Source organism: Cheilinus undulatus, linkage group 14 (assembly GCF_018320785.1).
Source record: "Cheilinus undulatus linkage group 14, ASM1832078v1, whole genome shotgun sequence".
NCBI classification, from domain to species: Eukaryota; Metazoa; Chordata; class Actinopteri; order Labriformes; family Labridae; genus Cheilinus; species Cheilinus undulatus.
The window spans coordinates 28,417,607-28,440,006 of record NC_054878.1 but is presented as its reverse complement, the minus strand read 5'-3'; the positions used below and the strand labels follow the sequence as shown (position 1 = coordinate 28,440,006).

Below are 22,400 nucleotides of genomic sequence, written 5' to 3'. Positions count from 1 at the left end.
AACAGGACAGGAGACTTCTCTCTCTTGCTCACACACTCACTCACTTCCTGTCGTGCCTCATTCTCATATCTGTGAGTGTATAAACGAAAAAGATAGTGATACAATCAGGCTCCTGTCCAAAGTAATACCAGTAAAATCTTGGTCGCCTTTCATTGACTGTATTGGATTTCACCTTTTCTGGACTGGGACAGGCAGCAGCCGTCTTAGTCTCTTGGCTCATTGAGTCCATGACATTGAACTGAGGACAAGCGCCACCCGCCTCTCATGTCTCTATCTTCAATTTCTGGATGACTGGTTTAAGTAAACTTAATTTTGGCTGCATGCCCGAGTACAGAGCCTTTCTAAGAAATCTGTCCACCCAGAGGTCCTGTGTCGCTGCGATGGTAACATTGGCAGTGCCCTTTCCTTTAATAGTGGCATCCATCTGCCAGACTGTGGGCGTATGTGAGTTTGTGTGTGTGCAGCCGGCTTATCGCCTTGGCTGATTATTGGAATTGATACCAGCTGTGCTGCCCCAAGTTGAGACAAGCTGACGTCATGCCACGTCCATCCCCTGAGCTGTCTGTGTGAACATGTCTGCACACGGCACACAAATGCGATTTCTGTCATTTCTGCCTTGTTAGGAGCGTGTGACCTCATGACCTTGATGAAAAAACATGTGTAACTGAATTCCTGCCAGAGACAGATCTTTCTATTTCCTTCTCTCCTCTTCATTATTTGCCAAAGATGAGGTGTGGTACCAGGATCATAAACTTTCGCTTGTATTACACTCTGGCTTTTTGATTAGCAGCGCTACAGACGTGATGAAGGCTTGATAGCATTATCAATCTCTCCGCCGCCATCTCTTCATCTCTTTTATCCTCCCATCAATATTTATAAGCCCCACTGTAACCGTAAGTGTTTGGCGGTTGATTGGGGCGATGGGGGAGGGGTTCGTTTAAAGATGTACCTCTAAACCTCTTGTCTGAATCAAACATCCTCATGTGTTTGCAGGGGGAATGTTTGACATTGAAAACATCTTCCTTTTGAACCAGGCGCAGACAATCAAGTGTTTCCTCAAGGGCATTGGCTCATTAACCGGCAGTCCCACTGGGATATCTGCGTGTGTTAGCGATGCATGTGCCGCCTGTATGTATGTCTATCATGTTAGCTCAATAGGTTTCCTCTTTGCTCTGCAACTTGCATTAAATCCTCCTTCATGTTTCTTTTTAATGACATGCCCCCTTCATGTTTGTGTCTGTTCTGTCCTCTCACGTGTTCTCCAGTAATATGTTTTCACGTGGTATATAAGGACACTGTGGTTGAATCCCGCAGGAGGGCTCGGGGTCATGAGTCCCAAACTCAGGTGTGCTATGATACGCTTGATTAACTACATCTGTCAGCAAGGGCGGAAGGTCCTTGTCCCTCCAGTCCTTCTTCATGACAGGCAGACGCCCCGACCCTCTGCGACCTGCCTTTGTCCCCCCGGATTTTTCACTTTCTGCAGACAGCACAAGGCCATGCTGCTGGAGGGGTCAAACAGAGCTGACTGTGAAGCCGGGCTTTGGGGCTGCAAAGAGTGGTGCTGCAGATGGATCAGTATTGAGTGTTTGAGAATGTGACAAGATTTCAACTGGAGGTGAGAGACCTGTGTGTAAGGACACCTATTCTCTGTAAAGAAAAAAAAAAAAGAGAAAATTATTGACTATTGTCTGTTATGCTCCTCTTGGACTGTGAAAAGATTGCATACAAACCTGTCAGCTGTTGGCTTTTGGATTACAGTTTTGAAGCCTTAAGTTTTGTGTTTCCACTTTTTTTGTAATATTTTACTATGTTTAGTCAAAAGGGTTGCTACACATTGTTAAGGCCACAGCCCATTTATTAAGAAATTTGTAACATTTTGGCTGTTTTTAGCTTGAAAATAGAAGTTTTGAAAACGGGTTCCAGTGTGCAAACTTTTACTACCCTTTTAATGATTTTTTAAAACAAAAATGGGCAATGTAATTAGCTACTTTGTTATGTTTGCACCTCACTTCTCAGTATGCACTTGATGTATGTTTGACAAAGCCACACCTCTAACTACTGGCCTGTTGAGTGTGCTGCAGCATTTTTAGTCATTTTAGCAGATCTGTGTGGCTGTCATATGATCATAGAACTTTTCCTTAAACCAAATATGAGAAAACAATACTGTTCTCAGTGAATCATTTTCATGTAAATGTGGCCTGTGTCTCTATCCTGAATGGTAGGTTCGCTATGCCTGCAACTTGTCACGCACAGTAAGCCTGGCTGTTTTGGCATTTCATGCTTCATCATCAATTCAGTGAAAAGAGGACAATCATTTACAAAGTGAACATAATGCTTTCTTGGAAGGCACAATTTCAATGCCTGAAACCATTTTTTATGAACAAAAATAACAAAGAATGCATTTTTACACAGTGTCATAATAATGTCTGAATGAACCACAGTGTTACATAATCAGAGAACATGTGATCCTATTCACCAAGATTACAGTAATGAGATGCATGTAGATGCATGTATATGAAGTATGAATATGCATATTCATAATCTGTATGCAAACATCTGAGTAAAATATGCTAATTTGAATGTGTAGGTGCTTTCACTTTACCCTGTAAACTGCTGCACAGTACACTTTACCCTCTGCTGCATCAGTCCATCAAAACTAGAAAAAATACATATATACAGGATATATTAATGAATATGGAGGATTTTTCAGTATGTCAGTTGATAAGCTAGACACTGCTGTTAACATGCATGTTCTACCGCTCGTTATTTGTGCAAGGCCACTGTGTGTAACACTGCTGCAGTAGCTACTTGATTGAGTTAGTCACAATTGTGAAGTGATTTATGCTCATCCAGCCTGACCTCTGACCTGGGATTAGTGCTGGATTAGAACACTGCTCATGTGCATAACTACAAATAGATCTTCATGTTTGCATAGCTGCAACACTTTAGGTGTTGAATGAGAAAACATTAAAGCTGTGAAGGCAGCAAGGTTATGATAGTTTTGTATTTTTCTTTAGTTTTTATTTTTATTTTGTTTTCACTTTCTGTGTTTGATTTCAGTTTAGTTTTTATTAGTTTTGACTGCTAGTTTGTTGGTTTAGTTTAGTTTTTATTTTGCAAAAATGCTTCGTGTTAGTTTAGCTTTTTTAGTTTAAGTGTTAGGTTAGTTTTTTACGGATAGATGCCGGGGCTGAGTGAGCGTCATACATTTTTAAAAACACATTAAAACAGGCTACTCTTCACTTATCATTTATTTATTAAATGATGATGTTTGAATAAAACTCCAGACATAAAACTACCACGTGTGAAGTCTTAACCAATCAGATCAGGCAATTTTGCACTCCCAAGACTTGGGTGTTGGTGCCAGTCAGTCTGGTTGTGTCAAAGACTAAAACTAAGGATATTTTGTCTCCATTTTAATTTTATTTTAGTTAGTTAGTTTTGTAAGCGCAGTCTACAGTTTTAGTTAGTTTTTGTTTTTTTGGTAAAGCTTTGTTTTTATTTAGTTTCAGTCAACTTAAATGATCCTTGAATTTTAGTTTTAGTTATTTAGTTAGTTTTAGTTAACTATAATATCCTTAGGAGGCAAGTTCCTTATTTAGTTGGTTCATATTCAGTTGTCCTTTAGAATGAATTTCCCATTCTAAAGAAACTTAGAAATTTTTTGTTTGTTCTGAATCAAGATTTTCAAGATAAAAAATGACATGGGTTGTGCAGCCTGTTTATGATGGTAGAATGAAACGATACGATACAAACTTTAAAAAACTCAAGAGATTGTTAGTCATTAAACTCAGGATTCTTTTCTGGATTAAAAAACTGATTGTAGCTGATACAGTTTCATCATGATGGCTGTGCTACGACATATTTCAATGTAATGCAATACAAAATTTTGCCATGGAAACAGTATGAGACAATGCAAGACGATATGCTGCAGTGTAAAACAATACTATACAATAGAAAACAATTAATATTTCTACTTAGCACAAAAAGTAAGGAAAATTGTGTTTGGTAGATCTTTCTTTGTTGTAACAATGCTTCTTGGTAGTAAATCTTATACCGTTGGAATGCCTTTTTATTATCCAACCTATATAATCAGCTCTGCTGCTCATCCCACAAATGCATGTTCCTTACAAATGTGGCACCATTTAAAAGGGAAATAAACAGGCTTTCCAGTGGTATTAACATGCATCAATTAATGTATGATGTAAATGTAGTTTGGATGAACCTCAGCACCTCTAAGTGTGCATGTGTGCACATGCTTTTATCACTAGAGGCAGACAGCACCTGAGGGGAAACTGAAGGTAGATTTTCTTATTAGTAATCAATCTTAGATTCTGATCCCTGAAATGGATTAAATAGTAAAACTAAAAGCACAGGAAATTGTTGGCACGCGTTTTCATCAAATTTCTAAGCTACTGGAAGAGTGTGATTAATCTGCATACATTTTTAATCCCTCTTTTTCTGATTAATTGACTAAAATTAAAAAAAAATGTTGCAATTTTAGTTCAGAAACAAAAGAAAAACCACTAATATAACCATATCACAGTGACTACATGGAATTTACCCCTCCTCCCATCGCCCTCCCTCTTTAATTTTTGTCCTGCCTTCTTCGCTCTTAGGCCTTTTACACAAAAAGAAAAAAAACACTAATACAGCACTGCATGAAAAGCCTTATCAAAGAGCGCAAACACAGCAGTCAGACTGAAAATACAACACACACATATAACACACAATGCAGCCAGATGAATGGCTCGGTCACAACACAATGGTGCTAAATTAAATCACTGATGTCAGAGTGGCCAAAAGCCCTCCTCCTCTCCCACATCACTCACTCACACACATGCAAGGACTGACTAATAAGGACCTCTTTGTTTGCCTGTGTAATGTATTCTGGAGCAGGCTATATCAGTTGAGGTTGGAAGGTGCGTATGGTCAATTTCAGTTCATTATGCAAATCAGCAGCGCAACAATTGTTCTTCAGCCACCCTGGTACGATTACTGAATTAATAATTTGCTTCCTGGTCCATCTTCATAGTTGTTTCTGCCCTTTTGTTCAATAGCATCTTAATTTCCTTCATGCATCTTTACATAAGTTGCCCAACAACAAAGGACTTCTCCTGACACACATACAGGCAGACTCATGTAATCAGCATTGATTAGTTCAATACACTGTCATGGTGGACACAGAAATGGCCTTTTTAGGACATTCTCCAGTTGGCATCAGGTGCTCTTAGCAAACAGAGCTATTAGCCCCCCCACCCACCCGTCCCTGCTGCCGCCGGCGGCAACCTGTCGGAGACGAGCATGTCAGCAAACAGCCGAAACAGGTGGCAACGTCAGTGTCGCTCGAGCATGAGCGGCCTCAGCTGAGCTTGTCAATGCTGGTACTTTCATGTGTGACCTTACAAACATTCACAGCTGCACTGAGGTTCTGAAGCGGATCACTTAATCTCCAAGGGGAAACAATCACCAGTAATAAAGTTGTTCAAACAGTACAACATGAAGACTGCTGGTCCAGGTCGACCAGAGCCTGATAGAAAAAAAGAACTGATGGGGGCCACAGAGTCGATCTTTGGGGCTGCAAGATCCTTACCTGAGCTGACAGCATGTCTAGGAGACCATGAAAACTTCATACGACTCTGATTCCCACTGAGGATTTATTTCACTCCAAATCCAAATAATCTGAAGGTCCTTGGAGACATGAATGTCACAGTTATCATCAGGACTTTTCAGACAACTGGCATACTGGCAAAAGGTGGAGTCGCACCTGATGATGAATATAAATCAATGGTGACAGGAGATGTATCCATAATCAAAATGTTCCTAACTCACTGAAAAATCAACTAATTTTCAAGTAGTTTGTTTAGTCACAAATGTGCATGTCTGATGTTTGTGACAATAGCTTGAAAGCCTGTTAATTTTTCATTGAGTTGGCAGTATTTTAACCATGGATAGACCTCCTGCTGTTCTTGACAAGCTAATGTGCTAACGCAGTTTAGTTAGCTTATTCTACGTTAGCTACATGGCTATTTTACTGATTAAAGCATGTCTTAATTAGGTTTGCAAAACTGTTAAAGGTGTACAGTCTTGGGCTGTTATCTACATAGCCATGTTAGCTTTAGCCTTAGCTACATTAGCTGCATTAGAGTGCTAGACTGTTTACTTGGCTTTTTAAAAAAATGCGTGTTATATTGGAGTGGCCATTGAAAAATTAATCCACTAGAGGTTGCTGTCTCTCACAGAGCTACTTTGATGCTGCTCCATCTGTCCTATAGACTGAAGAAAACTCGATTAGCTCCCGCATTTTTCCAAATGATTCTTCTTCATCATGTTATGCTACTCTGGGTTGAACTGTGGACCACATTACTCAACACTGCCCCCATGGCTGTGGTGGTGCAGCATTTGATCTGTATAAACTCAGGACAAAAAAAAAATAAAGGATGAAATGTACGGACAGAAAGGTCTATCCGTATTGGTATGCGTTACAAGTTTAGAGCATAAATGAGCCTTTACCCTAACCATAACTGAAAGTTTAATCCAATTTGATTTGCCTGTTATTGCTTTGAACTCGCTGAGAGATGTAATCGGTGGACCGTAGCACTGATTCATGAAAAAATATTATAATCATGGAAAATGGTGATAGAAGGTTTTGGCCTGATGTCAGAACAGTGGCAGTAGATCGGGTCACTAAGTGAAAGAGAGAGAACAGAAATGAAGATGGGCAAAACAAATCTAGACATGCCCCTTTATTCAATGTTTCCAGTCCTGTCAGGGGATAATGTCACCAGTGTTAGCAGTCATGGGTTTCCCCAAACCAATCCCTTACTCAGTAGCTCCTCACTTTGAAGTGTTACTCCCTGATGTCACACATGCAGCTGTGGAGGGTTCTCCATATTAAGAGGATATAAATAACAGGTGGAATAGGATCCTCCCTATACACAGGAAACGGCTGTCTCCATGGATACTTGTAGACGCATTGCTTGCTCAGCTGTTGAGTTGATTTATGCACTTTTCCCTGAATGCTTACCATGTAACACCAGGCCTGCAGGATATGCTTATGTATGGGAGCTTTAATTATATTTCACACATTTTTTCTTTTTTATGACTGAAGTTTAAAAGGTAAATCTGCAAAATTAATCAACAATGAACCTTTCATTTCTGCTCCTGGTCATATATTAAAGGTCACATATTTGACCCTTTTAAGACGAGTTTACATTGGTCTCAGAGGTCCCCAAAACATGCCTGTGAAGTCTGTTGCTGGAAAAAACACTGCTGTTTTGGATTTTTGCACATCTTTGTTTCAGCCCTGCTTAGAACTAGCTGTTTCAGTGTCTGTGGCTTTAAGTGTTAACAAGCTGCCTGACTCCGCCCCCTCTCAGGAAATGGAAGTGGCTTTTTGGATGTGGCTCTCCTGATCCTGAGAGGAAGATCAGGAGAGGAGGGCGGAACTTTCTTCCAAGTGGGAAGGGCCAACCAAACCTGGGGTTGGGGCTAACTCCCCACATGACATCATGAGTGAAAAATCTGAGAATGGCTTGTTTCAGAAAACATTTTCTTAAAGGTGGAGAGGGGGGGTCTGATTCTTGGGGGGAATTGTGGATAGGCCAGGGGCAAATCTTTTCATTAGAAAAGCCTGAAAAAGTATTTTGCAGAATATGTAACCTATAAGGCTTGAGATGGGCTTCAGTGTGGCAAACCTTGTGCACTAATGGTGCAGTGGTGTAATAATGCCACTGAACCTTCAGCCAACGTGCTTGTCATCCTCAACAGACACTCATCGCTGCAGCATCCCAGCATCACCAGCAGCATCACCAGGTGCAGTGGAGCAAAGCCTACTATGTGTGCGTGAGAGTGAGAGAGGAGGGAGGGAGGGGGCGTTGTCGCTGGGGGCAGATGAAAGGAGGAGACAGAGAGAGAGAGAGGGAGGGAAGGCTGGCAAGGTGGCGGGATTTGTGTTGAAGCCTCTGCGTTGTCAGACATGCGCAAGAGCGTCATCATCACCATCAGCAGCAGCAGCAACACCACCACTGCGCTGCGTTTCCGCCTTGGCTGAGCGGCGCAGGGGAGGGAAGCCGAGCAGAAGAAGAAGAAGAAACGAAGCCACGGAGACGCAGTGTGGTTGGACACAGCACGGCACCCGAGCAAGCAACAACCTCCAGCACTCCGTCTCCAAAAATAGACCTTTTTAAACGCCAAGAAGCGACCTGTGCGGTGCACGCCACAGCCTCTCAAGCATGGACACTGCGCTGAAAAACAAGCACTAAAATGTGAGATTTACAAAAGGAAATTACGAGAGAGAGAGAGAGAGCGTGTATGTGTGCGCATGTGAAAGAGAAAGTGGCTAGCCCTTTTATGTCAAATTCTGCAGTGTGAAAATGAAGAAGTTTAACATCAGGAAGGTGCTGGACGGCTTAAAAGAGGTGTCCTCCTCCACCCCGACTGTCCAAGTGGGGCCACAGGAGAACCATCTGATCCAGGAGACCATCCAGTCCGAGCATTTCCAGCTCTGCAAGGTGGGCGAAACTCAGAAATTCAATTTTACACTTTGATTTCAATCTCTTCTTTTGCATGCACCCTTTTTTTTCTATCACCCTCAGTTTGTTCTGTGTGTATCCCATCCCAGGATACGGCAGGTGCAAGTGAGCTAATCAATCAATGTATGTGCAAAAAGAAATCTTCCAAAGTATAGCGATCAACTGCTGCTTGAAGGTTTACCTAACATTTACTCTGACTTCTGTCTGGAGAAAGCTTTCTATGCTTGTCTAAGGCATAGCAGGCAGTCTGCTACAGACAGAACTACAATGCGGATACTGTGTGACTAGAGCGCTCCGGCTGCAGGACAATACACAATAGTCAGTTCCTGAAATGTATGCGATTCTTCTGCAATCTTCTCAAACAACTGGTTATTTCAGACTTAACAACTGAGTGAATTTCCTTCATTGAAAACACATTAATTTGCTGCATGTATACTGCTGGCATGAATTGTCATATGAAGGGGCTGGGCCAATCTGATCCTCTCTTGCATAATCTGTTTGGATTAGCAAAACCTCCATGCTTTATATGCGTGGATATGCAAGTGTGTGCCTTTCACCCTTTTTGTCTTCTGCATCCCTCTCTGAGGCACACCTCTCATCCCACTCTCCTCTCAGTCTCCCTCTCACCAGCACACACACCAGATCATTGATCCATTGGGGACTGATGGCGCCTGAAGTGAGTGGGGCCCTGTTTGAAAAAAAAAAATTGGCTTGCCCTACTGTGCCTGAATTGGCCACAAGAATGGATGGGGTTAATAAACAGGCTTGCAATTTACATGCCATGCATGATACATCTTACCCCGCTAACTAAATCGCCCCAAGTATGCCCTAATGGTTTGGCCTTTATATTCATCACTGTATGCTCTTTATTGATTTACTAAACACACTTTTTGTGGGTTCCTTCAAAGGCTTTAACTCAAGAGTTTGCCTATTTCTTTTCTTTTCTTTTTTGTAGCAAGAGAAAAATGTCTGGCATTTTCCTTTCTTGTTGGAATTTGTCCAGAAGCACAACCTTTAGGTCTGGTAGCTCGCTCGGATGATCTCTTTGTACTAAATAATCATAGAAAAGTCAAATGACTGTGATCCTGGTTTGATATTGAGACTATAATGCCCAAAAAAGTCTAAAGTCTAAAGCAAGGGCATATTTACGTTTAACACTGTAATATTGTAACAGAAGTAAAACATAATTTGCCAAAAGTAAAACTTCACAATCAGATAACTTATATGGCAACACACCTGAGTGTTGAAGGTGAGTTTTAGGGGGTAGTATTCCAAATGTTCAATATTTTACAGCATTATGCACAAAATATGTCTATCAAAAACCATGCATTTGATTCAAGTCTCTGTGAGTAAGACTCCATCCTCCTCCCTGGACCTTCTCCCTGTCTGTCTGGACACAAACTGAGTAACATTTCACTGCGAAGAAGGCAGGTGTCTCTGCTGCACTGAGTGCTTCTTATGTAACGTGCTTTAGCCTTCTGCCGCTAAGCAAACAAATCCAACAGCCCACCACCAGCTGACTGATGCCATAAAGCCTCAGTCAGTCAGTCAGTCATACACAAATACACAGAGGGTGGACGGCTATAACAGGAACACCTTTCAATGCAGCAGGAAAACCGTTCGACAAATCATAACCAAACGCTCCTTAACTGGTGCGTTTTTTTTCCCTGTTTTCCCAGACTTCAGTGTAATCACGACTCCATGTGGGAGGCAGTGAGAGAAGGAAAAGGAGATAAAAAGAGAGGAGAAATCTCAAAATAGGGCCATGATTATAAAAGGATCCTAAAATGTGAAGCCAAATATCAAGACAGGACAGGGTAGCCATGCAGAGAAAGCAAATTTGTTCCCATCATTTTTTCTTGTCTCTTGCAATTTCAGGCTTTACATTTCTGTTTCATAACACTTTCCACGTCCATCTGGGCCGTTTGTTTACCAAAATAACGTGTGCGACATCCTTTCACTAAACAACGCTTTGCTGTGGAATGCAAATTGTTATTCTCTCTAACACATTTTTCTTTTTTTTTAAATCCTCTGGCACGTCTCTCAGACTGTCCGTCATGGCTTCCCCTATCAGCCTTCGTCCATGGCTTTTGACCCAGTGCAGAAGATCCTTGCCATCGGCACCCAGAGCGGCGCTCTCAGATTGTATCCTTTCAGTTGCATTTGAGCTTTTTTTAGGTTCCTGCAGCCTGTCGCAGATTCTGTGTGGAACCTGAAATCCCTGGGAGGCAGCAGCAGGTAAGCGAACAGATGTCTGAGCTGACAGAATCAGATACATTGGTTGAATTTCAGGGTATTTTTAGAGGCTGTTGGGGAGTTGAATTCATGGGTTGCCAATCACTTTACACTCTCTATGTGCTTTTGAGCTTCTGCATCAAGAATAAGGTCTTTGATTTGTCCAAACACCTAGTGGAAAAAAGTGCCACATGCAATGATATGAGCAAAAAAATTAAAGGATATGAAATTATACTTCATATCTGTACTAATGTTTGGTATAAAAGTTTACAGTGACCTGTCAGACATGAACATGCTGTTATATTGATTACCAGTACACTGTTATACTAATTATTAGAATATCTTTATTGATATTCAATATAAAAATTTGTAGTGATCATTATTAAGCAGGCTACAGGTTTCAAGCAATATGGGAAAGAAAAAGTACCTTTCTGCTGCAGTAAAAGGTCAAATAGTGCAATGCCTTGGACAAGGTCTGAAAACATTAAATATTTCACAAAAAAATTAAGCGTGATCATTGTGCTGTGAAGAAATTAAAGGCATAATGAGGAAGGTTTCTGCCAGACAAATTTATCAGATTAAGAGAGCAGCTGCTAAAGTGCCTTTACAAAGCACCAAATGGGTATTTGAAGCTTTGAGAGCCTCTGTAGTCCCACAAACCTCAAGGTGTAGGATCCTCCAAAGGCTTGTAGAAATGGTTGAAGTGGGCCCAGAAATAGATGAAGACTAAATTTTCAAACAGTCTTGTTTACTGATGACGGTTGTGCAACCCTGGATGGTCCAGATGGATGGAGTAGTGGATGGTTGTTGGATGGCCACCATGTCCCAACCAAGGTTAAAATAGTTTTGGATTTTTCATTAGTTATTATTTTATTTCATTTTCACTTTCTGTGTTCAATTTTAGTTTAGTTTTAATTAGTTTTTACTGCTCTTTTGTTAGTTTAGTTTAGTTTTTATTTTGCAAAAATACTTCTTTTCATTTTTTTTTTTTTTTTTTTTTTTTTTTTTGTTAAGAGTTAGTTTTAGTTTTTTTTCCAGATACATGGGCTGAGTGAACATCATACATTTTTAAAAACATAGTCAAACAGGCTACTCATCACTTATCATTTTATTCATTCAAAGATTATGTTTGAATAGAACTCCAGACATAAAACAAACACTGTGTGAAGTCTTAACCAACCAATTCAGGCAATTTTACACTCCTCAGACTTGGGTTTAGGTGCCAGTCAGACTGGTTGTGTCAAAGACTAAAACTAAGGGTATTTTCTCTCTATTTTTGTTTTAGTTTAGTTAGTTTTGTAAGTGCAGTCTACAGTTTTAGTTTTCATTTTTTTGGTAAAACTTAGTTTTTATTTAGTTTCAGTTAACTGATAGAATTTTCAAACTTTATTTTTAGTTATTTAGTTAGTTTTAGTAACCTATAGTAACCTTGGTCCCAACAAGGCTGCGACATCAGCAAGGAGGTGGCGGAGTCAGGTTTTGGGCCGGAATCATGGCGAGAGCTGATAGGTCCCTTTAGGGTCCTTGAGGGTGTGAAAATGACCTCGGCAAAGTATATAGAGTTTCTGACTGACTTTCTTCCATGGTACAAAAAGTGACTGACCACTTTCTTCCATGGTACAAAAAGAAGAGCAGTGCCTTCCGTAGCAAAATTATCTTCATGCATGACAATGCACCATCTCATGCTGCAAAGAATACCTCTGTGTCATTGGCTGCTATGGGCATAAAAGGGGAGAAACTCATTGTGCGGCCCCCATCCTCCCCTGAACTCAGCCTTATTTAGAACCTTTGGCGCATCCTCAAGCTAAAGATCTATGAGGGTGGGAGGCAGTTCACATCAGAACAGCAGGTCTGGGAGGATATTCTGACATCTTGCAGAAATTCAAGCAGAAACTCTCCAAAACTCACAAGTTCAATGGCTGCAAGAATTGTGAAGGTGATATCAAAGAAGGGCTCCTATTTTAACATGTAACTTGGTCTGTTAAGATTTTTTTGATTGAAATAGCTTTTGATTTCAATAAGTATGAACTCCTAATGCTGCAAATTCAACAAATGACCATTTTCAGTTCTTTACAACCTATAAAATCTTTTAAAACTCTGTTGTGCATAATAATTTGAAACAGTGCATTTTAATTGTTTTTATTTTGAAAATAAATAGTTATCATTGAGAGGTTTGTTCAATAAAATTGAATTATGCTCGAAGTCATTTGCATTGACTATTTAGGAAAATCAGAGAAAAATATTATTTGCAAAATAATTTGGAACATGGTGTACTGAGTATTGGAATGTTTGTAGTGATATTTGGCATCAAGTCTTGCAGTGATCTGTGTCAGACATGGGCGTGCTGTTATATTGATTATCAGCACACTGTTATACTGAATATTGGAATATCTATACTGACATTTTGTTTTAAGGCTTGAAGTGATGTTCCAGATACATTAGCTTGCTGTCAAATTCACCATCAGCATGTTGTTTTACTTAATATCAAAATATTTGTATGCATAATCAGTTGTTAAATTAGTGTGTTGTTATACTATCAGAATGTAAGCGCTGATATTTAATATCAAAGCTTGCCGTCCCTTTCCAAAGACATGACCTTACTATAACATGGAATATCAGCATATCTCTGCTTGTTGAGGCTGAGATATTGGAAAGCTTGCAGTCTCCTGCCAAATATGTGGTCTTACTTACACTCAATATTAGCATGCCTTTTACAAAGAATGTCAGCAGATATGTGCTTACATTGATTGTAAAAGCATGCAGTCTTGTACCAAAGACATGGCCAGTCTGTTATACTGAGTAACAGCATCTCTGTGCAAATATTCAGTATAATAGCTGGCAGTCTCCTGCCAAAGACAAATCAAATCTATGCTGATATTATGTTTAATCTCACAACCTGCATTTGTAAATAGCTAAAGCTAGATAAAGCCGGGTGAGCTTAACAATGTTAATTTATTTGTTGGATTTTATTCATAATACAACCAGTGTAATAAGACCCCTTTGACAGCTGCTTATGTTGCATGACTGACTTGATTTTTAGGAGATCCATGTTTCGTCCATACCTGTGTATTGAACTTTTATATTGTAGTTTTGCTAACGAAGCAAGTGGCTTAGGTAGCTCATGTTGGTTTTCTTTCTTGCAATGTGTGGACGTTTTAGACAAACGGGGACAACAGCTTGTGATGAAATGGCACCTCAGGGAGCCGTATAGCTTCAGAGAACACCCGCAAGCTTGCCTGTGTCAGGCTGCTTTTTACAGGTTCTCCATGTGTTCTCTTGCCTGTCCGACAACCTTTGCCAGCTCATTACGGTGTGATGAAGAGCTGTCCGCCTGGCTGTCCCTCGCACCCACCTGCTGGCAGTTATGGCTGTGACTCAGCCTGGTTCACCTGCAGAGGTATGGTGAGGATAAAAACAGACACTCATGGCTGCATATAGTCCTCTATAGAGCCCTGCTTACCAGACTTATAAAGAGATGACACTATTTGCAGAATTTGTTTTTTTCAGTAATAAGAGCAGAGTAGAGAACATGGAAGAGATGTAAATCTATTTCCTAACATTTCTGAATGGTCTTGGAGATTTACAGCCTGAACAGTAACCGTGAATTTCTTCATCCAGAGCACAGCAGCTTCTGTCAGTCGACAAATGTATTAGAAGATAGCAGACGAAATCCCTCCTCTGGTAAAAGTACTATATCAAGGCAGATGCAGGAGCTGGTGGATAAGCCTAATGGGGCTCATGTCTTGCTGGCTGGAACATTACTCCTATGAGATCCAGCCGGAGTAAACTCTGCTGTACACCGCCAAAGACGCCATGTAACCAATCAGCTTAGAGATCAAAAACTGCGTCCTCCCTCTGGCTGTAGTGATCCTGTCAGATGGTTACTACTGGCTGAAACTGGCCACTTTGAAATTGAATGAACAGAGGGATCTCTCTTGTTTGAGTGATGTGGATCAGATAGAGTCTTATCAGAGTCAGGGGAAGGTGAATTGGGAGTCATCCATCTATTCTTTGGTGCTGGTTCGCTTCGTGTGTCGTTTGCTGTGTAGTCAGCCTCGTCTCTTTATCTGATTGCAATGATACCTGCATGAAACAGGGCATAATGAGGATTTATGACTCATAGTTTTTGCAAAGGTGTGCTCCTTGTGTTTTTGAATAATGTTTTTGTTCCAGTATCAGCACCCTTATACTGATATCTTTGCACCAAAAGCAGTACCAATACCACTGCTAATACCAGTGTACTTGCAGCAATATCAGAACAGTGACCTGCACATAGAGCAATCTTTGAGTATGATCCCTACATGTAAAAAAATAGAGATTTTTTTCCTTGGATTTACTAGTCTACCGGGTGTTTATATCACAAATAACTCCTGCCAAACTTCCTACCACACATCTAGAAAGGTGAAGGGAGTCTTGAGGAGACCAAGCTGAGAGGTTAGCAGTGCCCCTTTAACATTGTTTCTCCATCTTTTTTGTCCTAATCATGCTTTTAATGGAAACTGTCACTTAAAGCAAATAAACCAGTGTTGTTGGGTAATGTCCAAGTAATGATGTGTTTTTGGCGAATGAGCCAAACACACCACAGCTGGCTTTGTTTGAACACTATTTTCCCTTTCCCCCATTTTTGTCATATAAAACAAATACAAAAGCCAACAAGGTACTAAATGAAGAGCCATTTGGGAGCCATAAGAGCAGTGATCTTTTTTTAAAATGTTACATACGAAAAAAACAGGGCCTAAAGTTTGCGTACGCTACTTCTCATGTGAAGTATGTGATCTATAAAAAACAGACCTATATATTAAACCTTTTAGAGGCAGAGTGAAATTGGCTGCACATAAGGTTATTAATTTCACGAAATACACAACTTGATTCCAATATCCACATCATCATTAGCAGTGGCATTTTTTACACATACCTAGCAAGCCATATTTTACTTCCTTATATGCAATGTGTTTATTTTATCTTTTTAAAACCTGCCATATGTTTTGTTGTCAAACTTTCACCTTCATTCGTTCTGATCCTAGGTGGACCAACCTCAGTGTCATTATTTGATGTAGGAATCCTAACACTAAGAAGTGTGAAAGTACTGCAGAACATAGCGCCAGTATTGATTATTAATATATAAAATTTTCATTGTGATCACAGGGCAAACTTTTGTTTGAATAAATTTCATTTTGCTGCAAGATGTACAAAATAGAGACACAGGGTCTGCATCACATGGATTAATCCTTGTCTTCTTGTCACTGAGCATATATTTATCACCTTCATGTATTTAATCATATAATTGAGTAAAGGGGGGAACTAAAACCTGGATAGCTCTCAGCAATCATAGTATATTCTTATAATCAGCCATAGTTCAAGTGGAGCTATGACTAGAGTAAGAAAGTAAATAAAAGCCTTACTACATTGATCAAATTTGTATTTTTTCATTTCCTCCACAGGTAAAAACTGCAGCAATACTGGTGCTCAAGGAAAAAAGTTATTTTTTTTGGCACATTTTTATGCATTGTCATTAACAGGGAGATTTGTATTTGACCATTTAAGGTTGAATGGAGGCGTGTTAAGAGTGGAACAGGAGGCAGATCTACATGTGAACATTTTGAGGTGGATCTAAATTTATAAAGAGAGAATTGTGTGTAGTTGTGCATGGACCCAGTTTTACTTATCTTAGTTACTTTCGTGCACAACATTTCCGAGGTTTGTGTACTTTAAGTCTGGATTCTAAGCATTGGTTTATAAATGAGACCCCAGCTCTCTTACTGAGCTGAGCCAAATGATTTGGATCTCTAAAAAAAGATGCATTTCCCATTGCAATGAGTGAGGCTGGACAGACATCAGCTATGAAAACACAAGCAAGAACAGGGTAAACACTGTGTAGATTTCTCTGGGATCTGATGCAGGTTTGCCTGAACTTGAAAGGCTGAAGGTGATGAAGAGGAATCTTCCTTTCTTTTCATTGATTTCTCTCAGAATAGAACAGGTTGAGAACCATGAGAACCATGGGTCCAAGACCATATGTGAGCATTGACTGCCGACGCTTGCCCAGGCTTTGGATGGAGGTTTTTAATCCATGTTTAACGCTGTTTCTTAGAGGGCTTCTAAACTTTTTGCAGAATATGTCACTACTTTCTGGACTCAATAATAGCTCAGGACTGTTTTTTCCCCCACTGCAATTTGAACGGTTGGCACAGCCATTAACTGCACAAAACTTTGGCATTTTGATAGTCCTATTCCTTGCAGAAATCACTTTGTTCCCACCATCTTGAGTACTTTGCTAAGACATGACCTCTACTATACCACCACTAAAATTAGTGTACTGACATGATAACAATCCCCAAGCCCTTGTTGGTCAAGGCCAGCAAAATGACAGTAATTAATGAATTTTCAAACAATATGTACTTTTTCAAGCCAGCTGGCATCATAGTAGCTCAGGTCTGGTCTACACTACACTATAAACAAAAATAAATTTTCAGTTTTTCAGTCTAAGTTGAAGCAGCCTAGGCTCCTTAGACTTGCATGCCTTTGCTAATAGACATCTATTTCCTGGAGGTCAATCTTTTTGCAGTTCCCACCAACTCACGGCAATCTCTGTCAATGCATGTTTATGTGTGTGTGTTTATTTACCCAGCTGGCGTGCCAGGAAATTTGGCTGCACCCCTCTCCCATAGAGGATTACAGGAAGTGGCAGATCAAGGGCCTCAGCCTGGCAGCGTGGCGGAGGCCTGCAAATTACAGCAGGAGCAGTAGGTGTCTGTGGATGTTGTGAACATGGGTGTGAGTGAATATGTGTGCTAGTCTGCGTGCATGCGTGCGTGAATCCTCAAAGGAGACGGCTGATCCCTCCAGCCAAAAAGCCAATCACTTCTGTGATCCCCCCCAAAAAATGTCTCGCGTTTGATGCTCGCCTCTCACTCCACTGCTGCTTCCATCGTCCAGCTGGGAAGATGACAATGCCCCTTTGGTGTTGTCTGGAGGAGGGGGAAAAAAGGAGGGATAGAGGAGGGTGGCAGGCTGAGAGAAAGGGAGAGGATGGATGGGAAAGAGTGAGAGAGGCAGGCTATCCCCTGCTTCAACATCTAATGGCCAAGAATAGAATCCGTATTGATCTGTGTGTGGTAATGCACTGAGACAGTTATGCCCAAGTGCACACACACTCTGCTGTCAATTGTTTTCTGCACGAAATCTTAGCAGCAGAGAGATCTTGTGAGCGTCTTTGGAAAACAGTTTTTTTTCTTTTTTTTTGCTGTGCAAGCAGTCCAAGCATATTAGCCGCCCATTGTATTAGCAGTGTAATTTTAAAAATAAGCAGAAATGCCATGCTCTGAGATGCTGAATTAAAAGAGCTTGTTTTTTGGTGTGTTGTTACAAAGTGTTAGTGGTAAGTGAAAGAGAAGAACAAAGCAGAATCAGCCTTCCCTGGGCCCTTATTCTCTTGTCCCTTATGTCTTGAATAGGCTGGACTAAATTTGTTGCAAAGATGCCACTTTTCACTTATTTCACATGGCTCAGAGCCAACATTAGCCTCTTTGGCCATTAGTTCAATGATACTGTGGTTAAACAACTCAAGCAGCAGGTTGTGGTGTTAATATGAAGACAGGAACAGACAGAAAGGTGGCTTTAACCCAGCATTATATGCAGCATTCATTTAACCATCTTGAACCTCTTAAGGCCCTGCATGCACATTTGATTACATTACATTTTTACTTTCCTTCAACATAGTAATGATTTCTGCTATTAGAATTTTTTAGATAATCATCCAGAAGGTCCATTGACATGTGAGGAATTTGCTTGGATTGCTTGGAAAGTTTGCCATGGAATTTTGTGTAATTTTCATGGAAATTTTAGAGCATTTGCTTGGAGATTGTATTCATGGAAATTTTAAAGATGTGTTTGTACATTTTAGAGAGTTTCATTGGAAGTCTTGGGGGAATTTGTTTTGACATTTTCAGGAATTTTCATGCAAATTTAAGGGACTTTGTTTAGATATTTCAGGGAATTTGCTTTGTAATTCCTAAGTACCTTCATGGAGATTTGGGGGATATGTTTGTATATCTTGGAGAGTTCCATTGGAAGTATTGGGGGAAAGTTGCTTTGAAATTTTTTGGCATTTTCATGGGAATTAGTTTGAATTTTTCGTTTGGGGGGGGGGGATTAGTGTGCTAACACCATTTTAGATAATATGTGCAAATCTCATTATAACAATCTCACAGCAGAAAAGGCTTTGGGCCCCCAGGTTGGGAATCAATGATAAGTTACGCTTTAATGAATCTTCATGAAAGGTGACAATGATTGTCATTAAAATCAGTCCCCAGACAAGGAGACTGAATTAACTAAAGCCTGCACCCTAATCTAAGGGGAAATTTGACATATTATGTTATATTTCTATATGTTTTTGGCATTCAGCTACTCAGGAAAAGCACACCAATGAAGTTCCATAAAGACAGTTTTCAAGTAGAGAAAGAAACCTGGAAATCATTTTGGAGCACATCGTAAATCTGATCATTTATTACAAAATGGATATATGGTTTTGCTTGGTGGTGCAGGCTCTGCTCCATAGGTTAGCCAAACAAAATGCTTTGACTTTCCAGGTAGTGCATTGCTGGAAACCCACATACATCTAGATATATTTATGACAAAGCATTTCAAATCAAAGGAAATGTAGTTTGGCAGTAATCTACTCCCTAGCAGCATAAAAGTCAGCAAAAGCTTTAGGCTAGAAAGGAGGAGGCTGGGGTTGGGAGAGGTGAAGCCTTGCCAGCAGAGGTGTGTTGTGATCCGCATTGGTGATGCAGGGATCAGTGAGAGGGATGTCAATTTTTAATTATTGGACATTGTTGAGAGAATGAGCTGTGAATGGCAGCAAGAGCTGGCTATAAGCTGATTTCAACTGAAATGTGACTTCCATGTCCTGCAAAAAGTAACGCTATGCTTGATATTTAAGAATAAACTGAACTTGGATCTGCAAAATGAAGGGTCAGATGTAACAGAAAAACCTGTAAGATAACTGTCTTTTGAATTCAAGAAATCAGAATCTAATTCTGGACTTCTTTTTTTAAACAAAAGCTATGATAAAAATGCTTGAGTTACAACATCGAAGGACGCAGTAATGCATCGTTTTTAACATTAGAATTGTCAGATAATTGCCCTGATGACAAAAGCTGGTCACCTGTAAATAATGTGACATGAACAGATACCAATAGCCAGTTTTTATCTGTCGCATCATATTAATATAATGCTGCACTCTAACACAGGTATCTTCTGAATAAAAGAAAGGTTGAATAACTGAATGAATTTTATCAGGGATATGGCTCAACATAAACAAAACCTGATTTATGTCATTTAAGTAACTGACTGACAGTAAACTGACTAATCACATATTTCACTATTAATACAGCATTTTCTCTGTATAATTCCACCAGAAAATGCAAAAGTTAATTAAAGCATGCATAAGGGTCACAGCAAAAATAAATTTGATCTAAACCACGTAAGTATAATAATATGATAATAATAAAACTGGTATAAGGTTATATAACTGACCAAAAATCCCCCCATCTGACAATTATACCTTGAAAATTTCTATAAATTTGTACAATTTTCCAATGAGTCACTTTTTTGTTTTTTTACAAACCTGTGGCATTGCCAACTGCATTACAGAGTACTGTTATCCTACATTAAAATACATTAGTATGGTTGCTAGAAAAATGTTTAAACATAGACAACATTTTACACCCTAAATGGGTATATGCCCAGGAGTGGTTCCTGCTAAAATTGCAGCAACTGCAAGAAATCCTTCGCAAACAAAATCTATTATTACATAAAGCACTTCCATTTACCTTTATGATTTTTTAAATTTATCAACTTATCATGTTAATTATGATGTTAGGGCCATTTGTTTGGGCCCATAAGAGACGTAAAACTGCATTTTTCAAGTTCTGTAGGAAACGGGATGTTTGAAACACTCTCGGCCACTGCTGATTGGTTGGGTGCTGTGATGTCACTTTCCATGACATTGACTGATCTCCACTGATTAGTTGAGAAAAATTGCTCTGGTCCCACAGAGAGTAGGAGGGAGGCTAAGGAAGTCCACTAAAGTGACTATACATGGTTCCTTGCCCCAGCAAAAAATTTAACGGTTATTTCAGCGTTAGCCCTAACTTTCACAGTTAGCAGATCTCTAAAATACATGAAGAAATGCTAATGACTCTAGGGGATTCTTATTCTTCCTAATTAATTGTGAGACACCATAAATATTCTGTGAAGTACAACCAAAATTCTAATCAGTAAGAGAAACATTTACATGTATATATATATATATATATATATATAATCACCCATTCACTTTTGCTATCATTAGACTGACCCCTGGATGCTTGGGATTTAATTCTCCAGTCTTTGGCCAGTCTGATGGAGCCTTTTTGCTCATTCTGGTTGGGGTCAGTGTAGTGGCCACCTTTGCTGGGCTTGTATGAAGAGAACAGAACAGAACAGTGGGAAAGCATGGATGACAAATAAATTGTGTGCGTTGTCATTCCAATTTTGGACATTTGTATTTAAAATGAGAGATTTTCATGTATCACCAAGGGCTGATTCATTGGGAAGTCAATTGCTGTGTGGCTAAGAACGGTAGTTTGTCACACTTTAGTGCGGCATGTTTTGGTAGTAGAAGTAGCAGCAAGTGATTTCAGACAATACCCAGATTTTTAAATTACTTGCACATCTGTTTACTTATACATGTGTTTTTTTGTCAGCTGGTCTCCAGCTGTTTGTGTAACAATGTGGTGGCCAGCCTCTGTGGGGATGCGGCTCTTTACTGGTGGTGGCCAAGAGAAATGGCAGCTCTATAACTTAGAGACTCCCTGTGAGCCGGCAATAGATCAAATTGTCACTCCATGCTCTGCCAGATTATCTCATCGGCAGGCGGAGGACATCATAGGACTCACACATACAAATGGGGGCACATATACACACAAACACGCACAACTCACACACAAACAGAGTTACAATATCAGGATAGGGGCCAGAGGTAACACACACACACATGCACGCGTACACAGAGGCCTATGATGGGAGATGACTTGTACAAATGTTAGCGGATGTGTGCACACAAATAAAGTGTGCTAACATACACAAACGTCCGCAGGCGGACAGTGGTGCACATGTTTGCAGAGACGACTTTGCACAGACATCCCCACACACGCTGGCTTTGCAGTATCTGACAGAGATCCTGTGCAGCTTTTGGTTGTAGCAACAGATTGACTATGACATATCTTTATCATCCATCTTCCTTGTGATTCACTCAGTAGCTGTGTAACTAACTGTCTGCAGAAAGCTAACAGAGCAATATGCCTGCTGACTGGGCTTCTGAATGTAAAAGTTGGAATTTCATCAGTAAAATACCTGATGAATGCTCAATCATACCATGATAGTTGGTGTTTTTAAATGTATGTGATGAATTCTTAAAGGCTTCTTCAGTAGTAGACATCATGTAATGTATATGTCTGGAATGATGGTAATGGATTGCAACTGTGACCCGCTTCATTTTGCATGTCTTCAGTATCTTCAGGAGCAGTAAAAATGTTTGTGTCACGCTCCTTTTTCCAGTTTATTGCCTAAGAGTGTGGGAGCTTC

General features: G+C 40.0%; 1 protein-coding gene across 4 annotated transcripts in view; it reads left to right on the top strand.

The window, feature by feature from the left end:
• The first annotated feature begins 7,997 nt into the window (after nucleotides 1–7,997).
• The window catches only part of stxbp5a (syntaxin binding protein 5a (tomosyn)), a 171,195-nt gene continuing 156,792 nt past the window's right edge, over nucleotides 7,998–22,400 (top strand). For 3 of the 4 annotated variants that reach the window (XM_041805185.1, XM_041805186.1, XM_041805182.1), the window contains exons 1-2: nucleotides 7,998–8,516; nucleotides 10,585–10,682. In XM_041805185.1, coding sequence (XP_041661119.1) covers nucleotides 8,379–8,516; nucleotides 10,585–10,682 — 236 coding nt within the window. In that variant the 5' untranslated portion in view covers nucleotides 7,998–8,378. The remainder of the gene's footprint in view (nucleotides 8,517–10,584; nucleotides 10,683–22,400) is intronic. The other variant, XM_041805184.1, reaches the window with a different exon arrangement.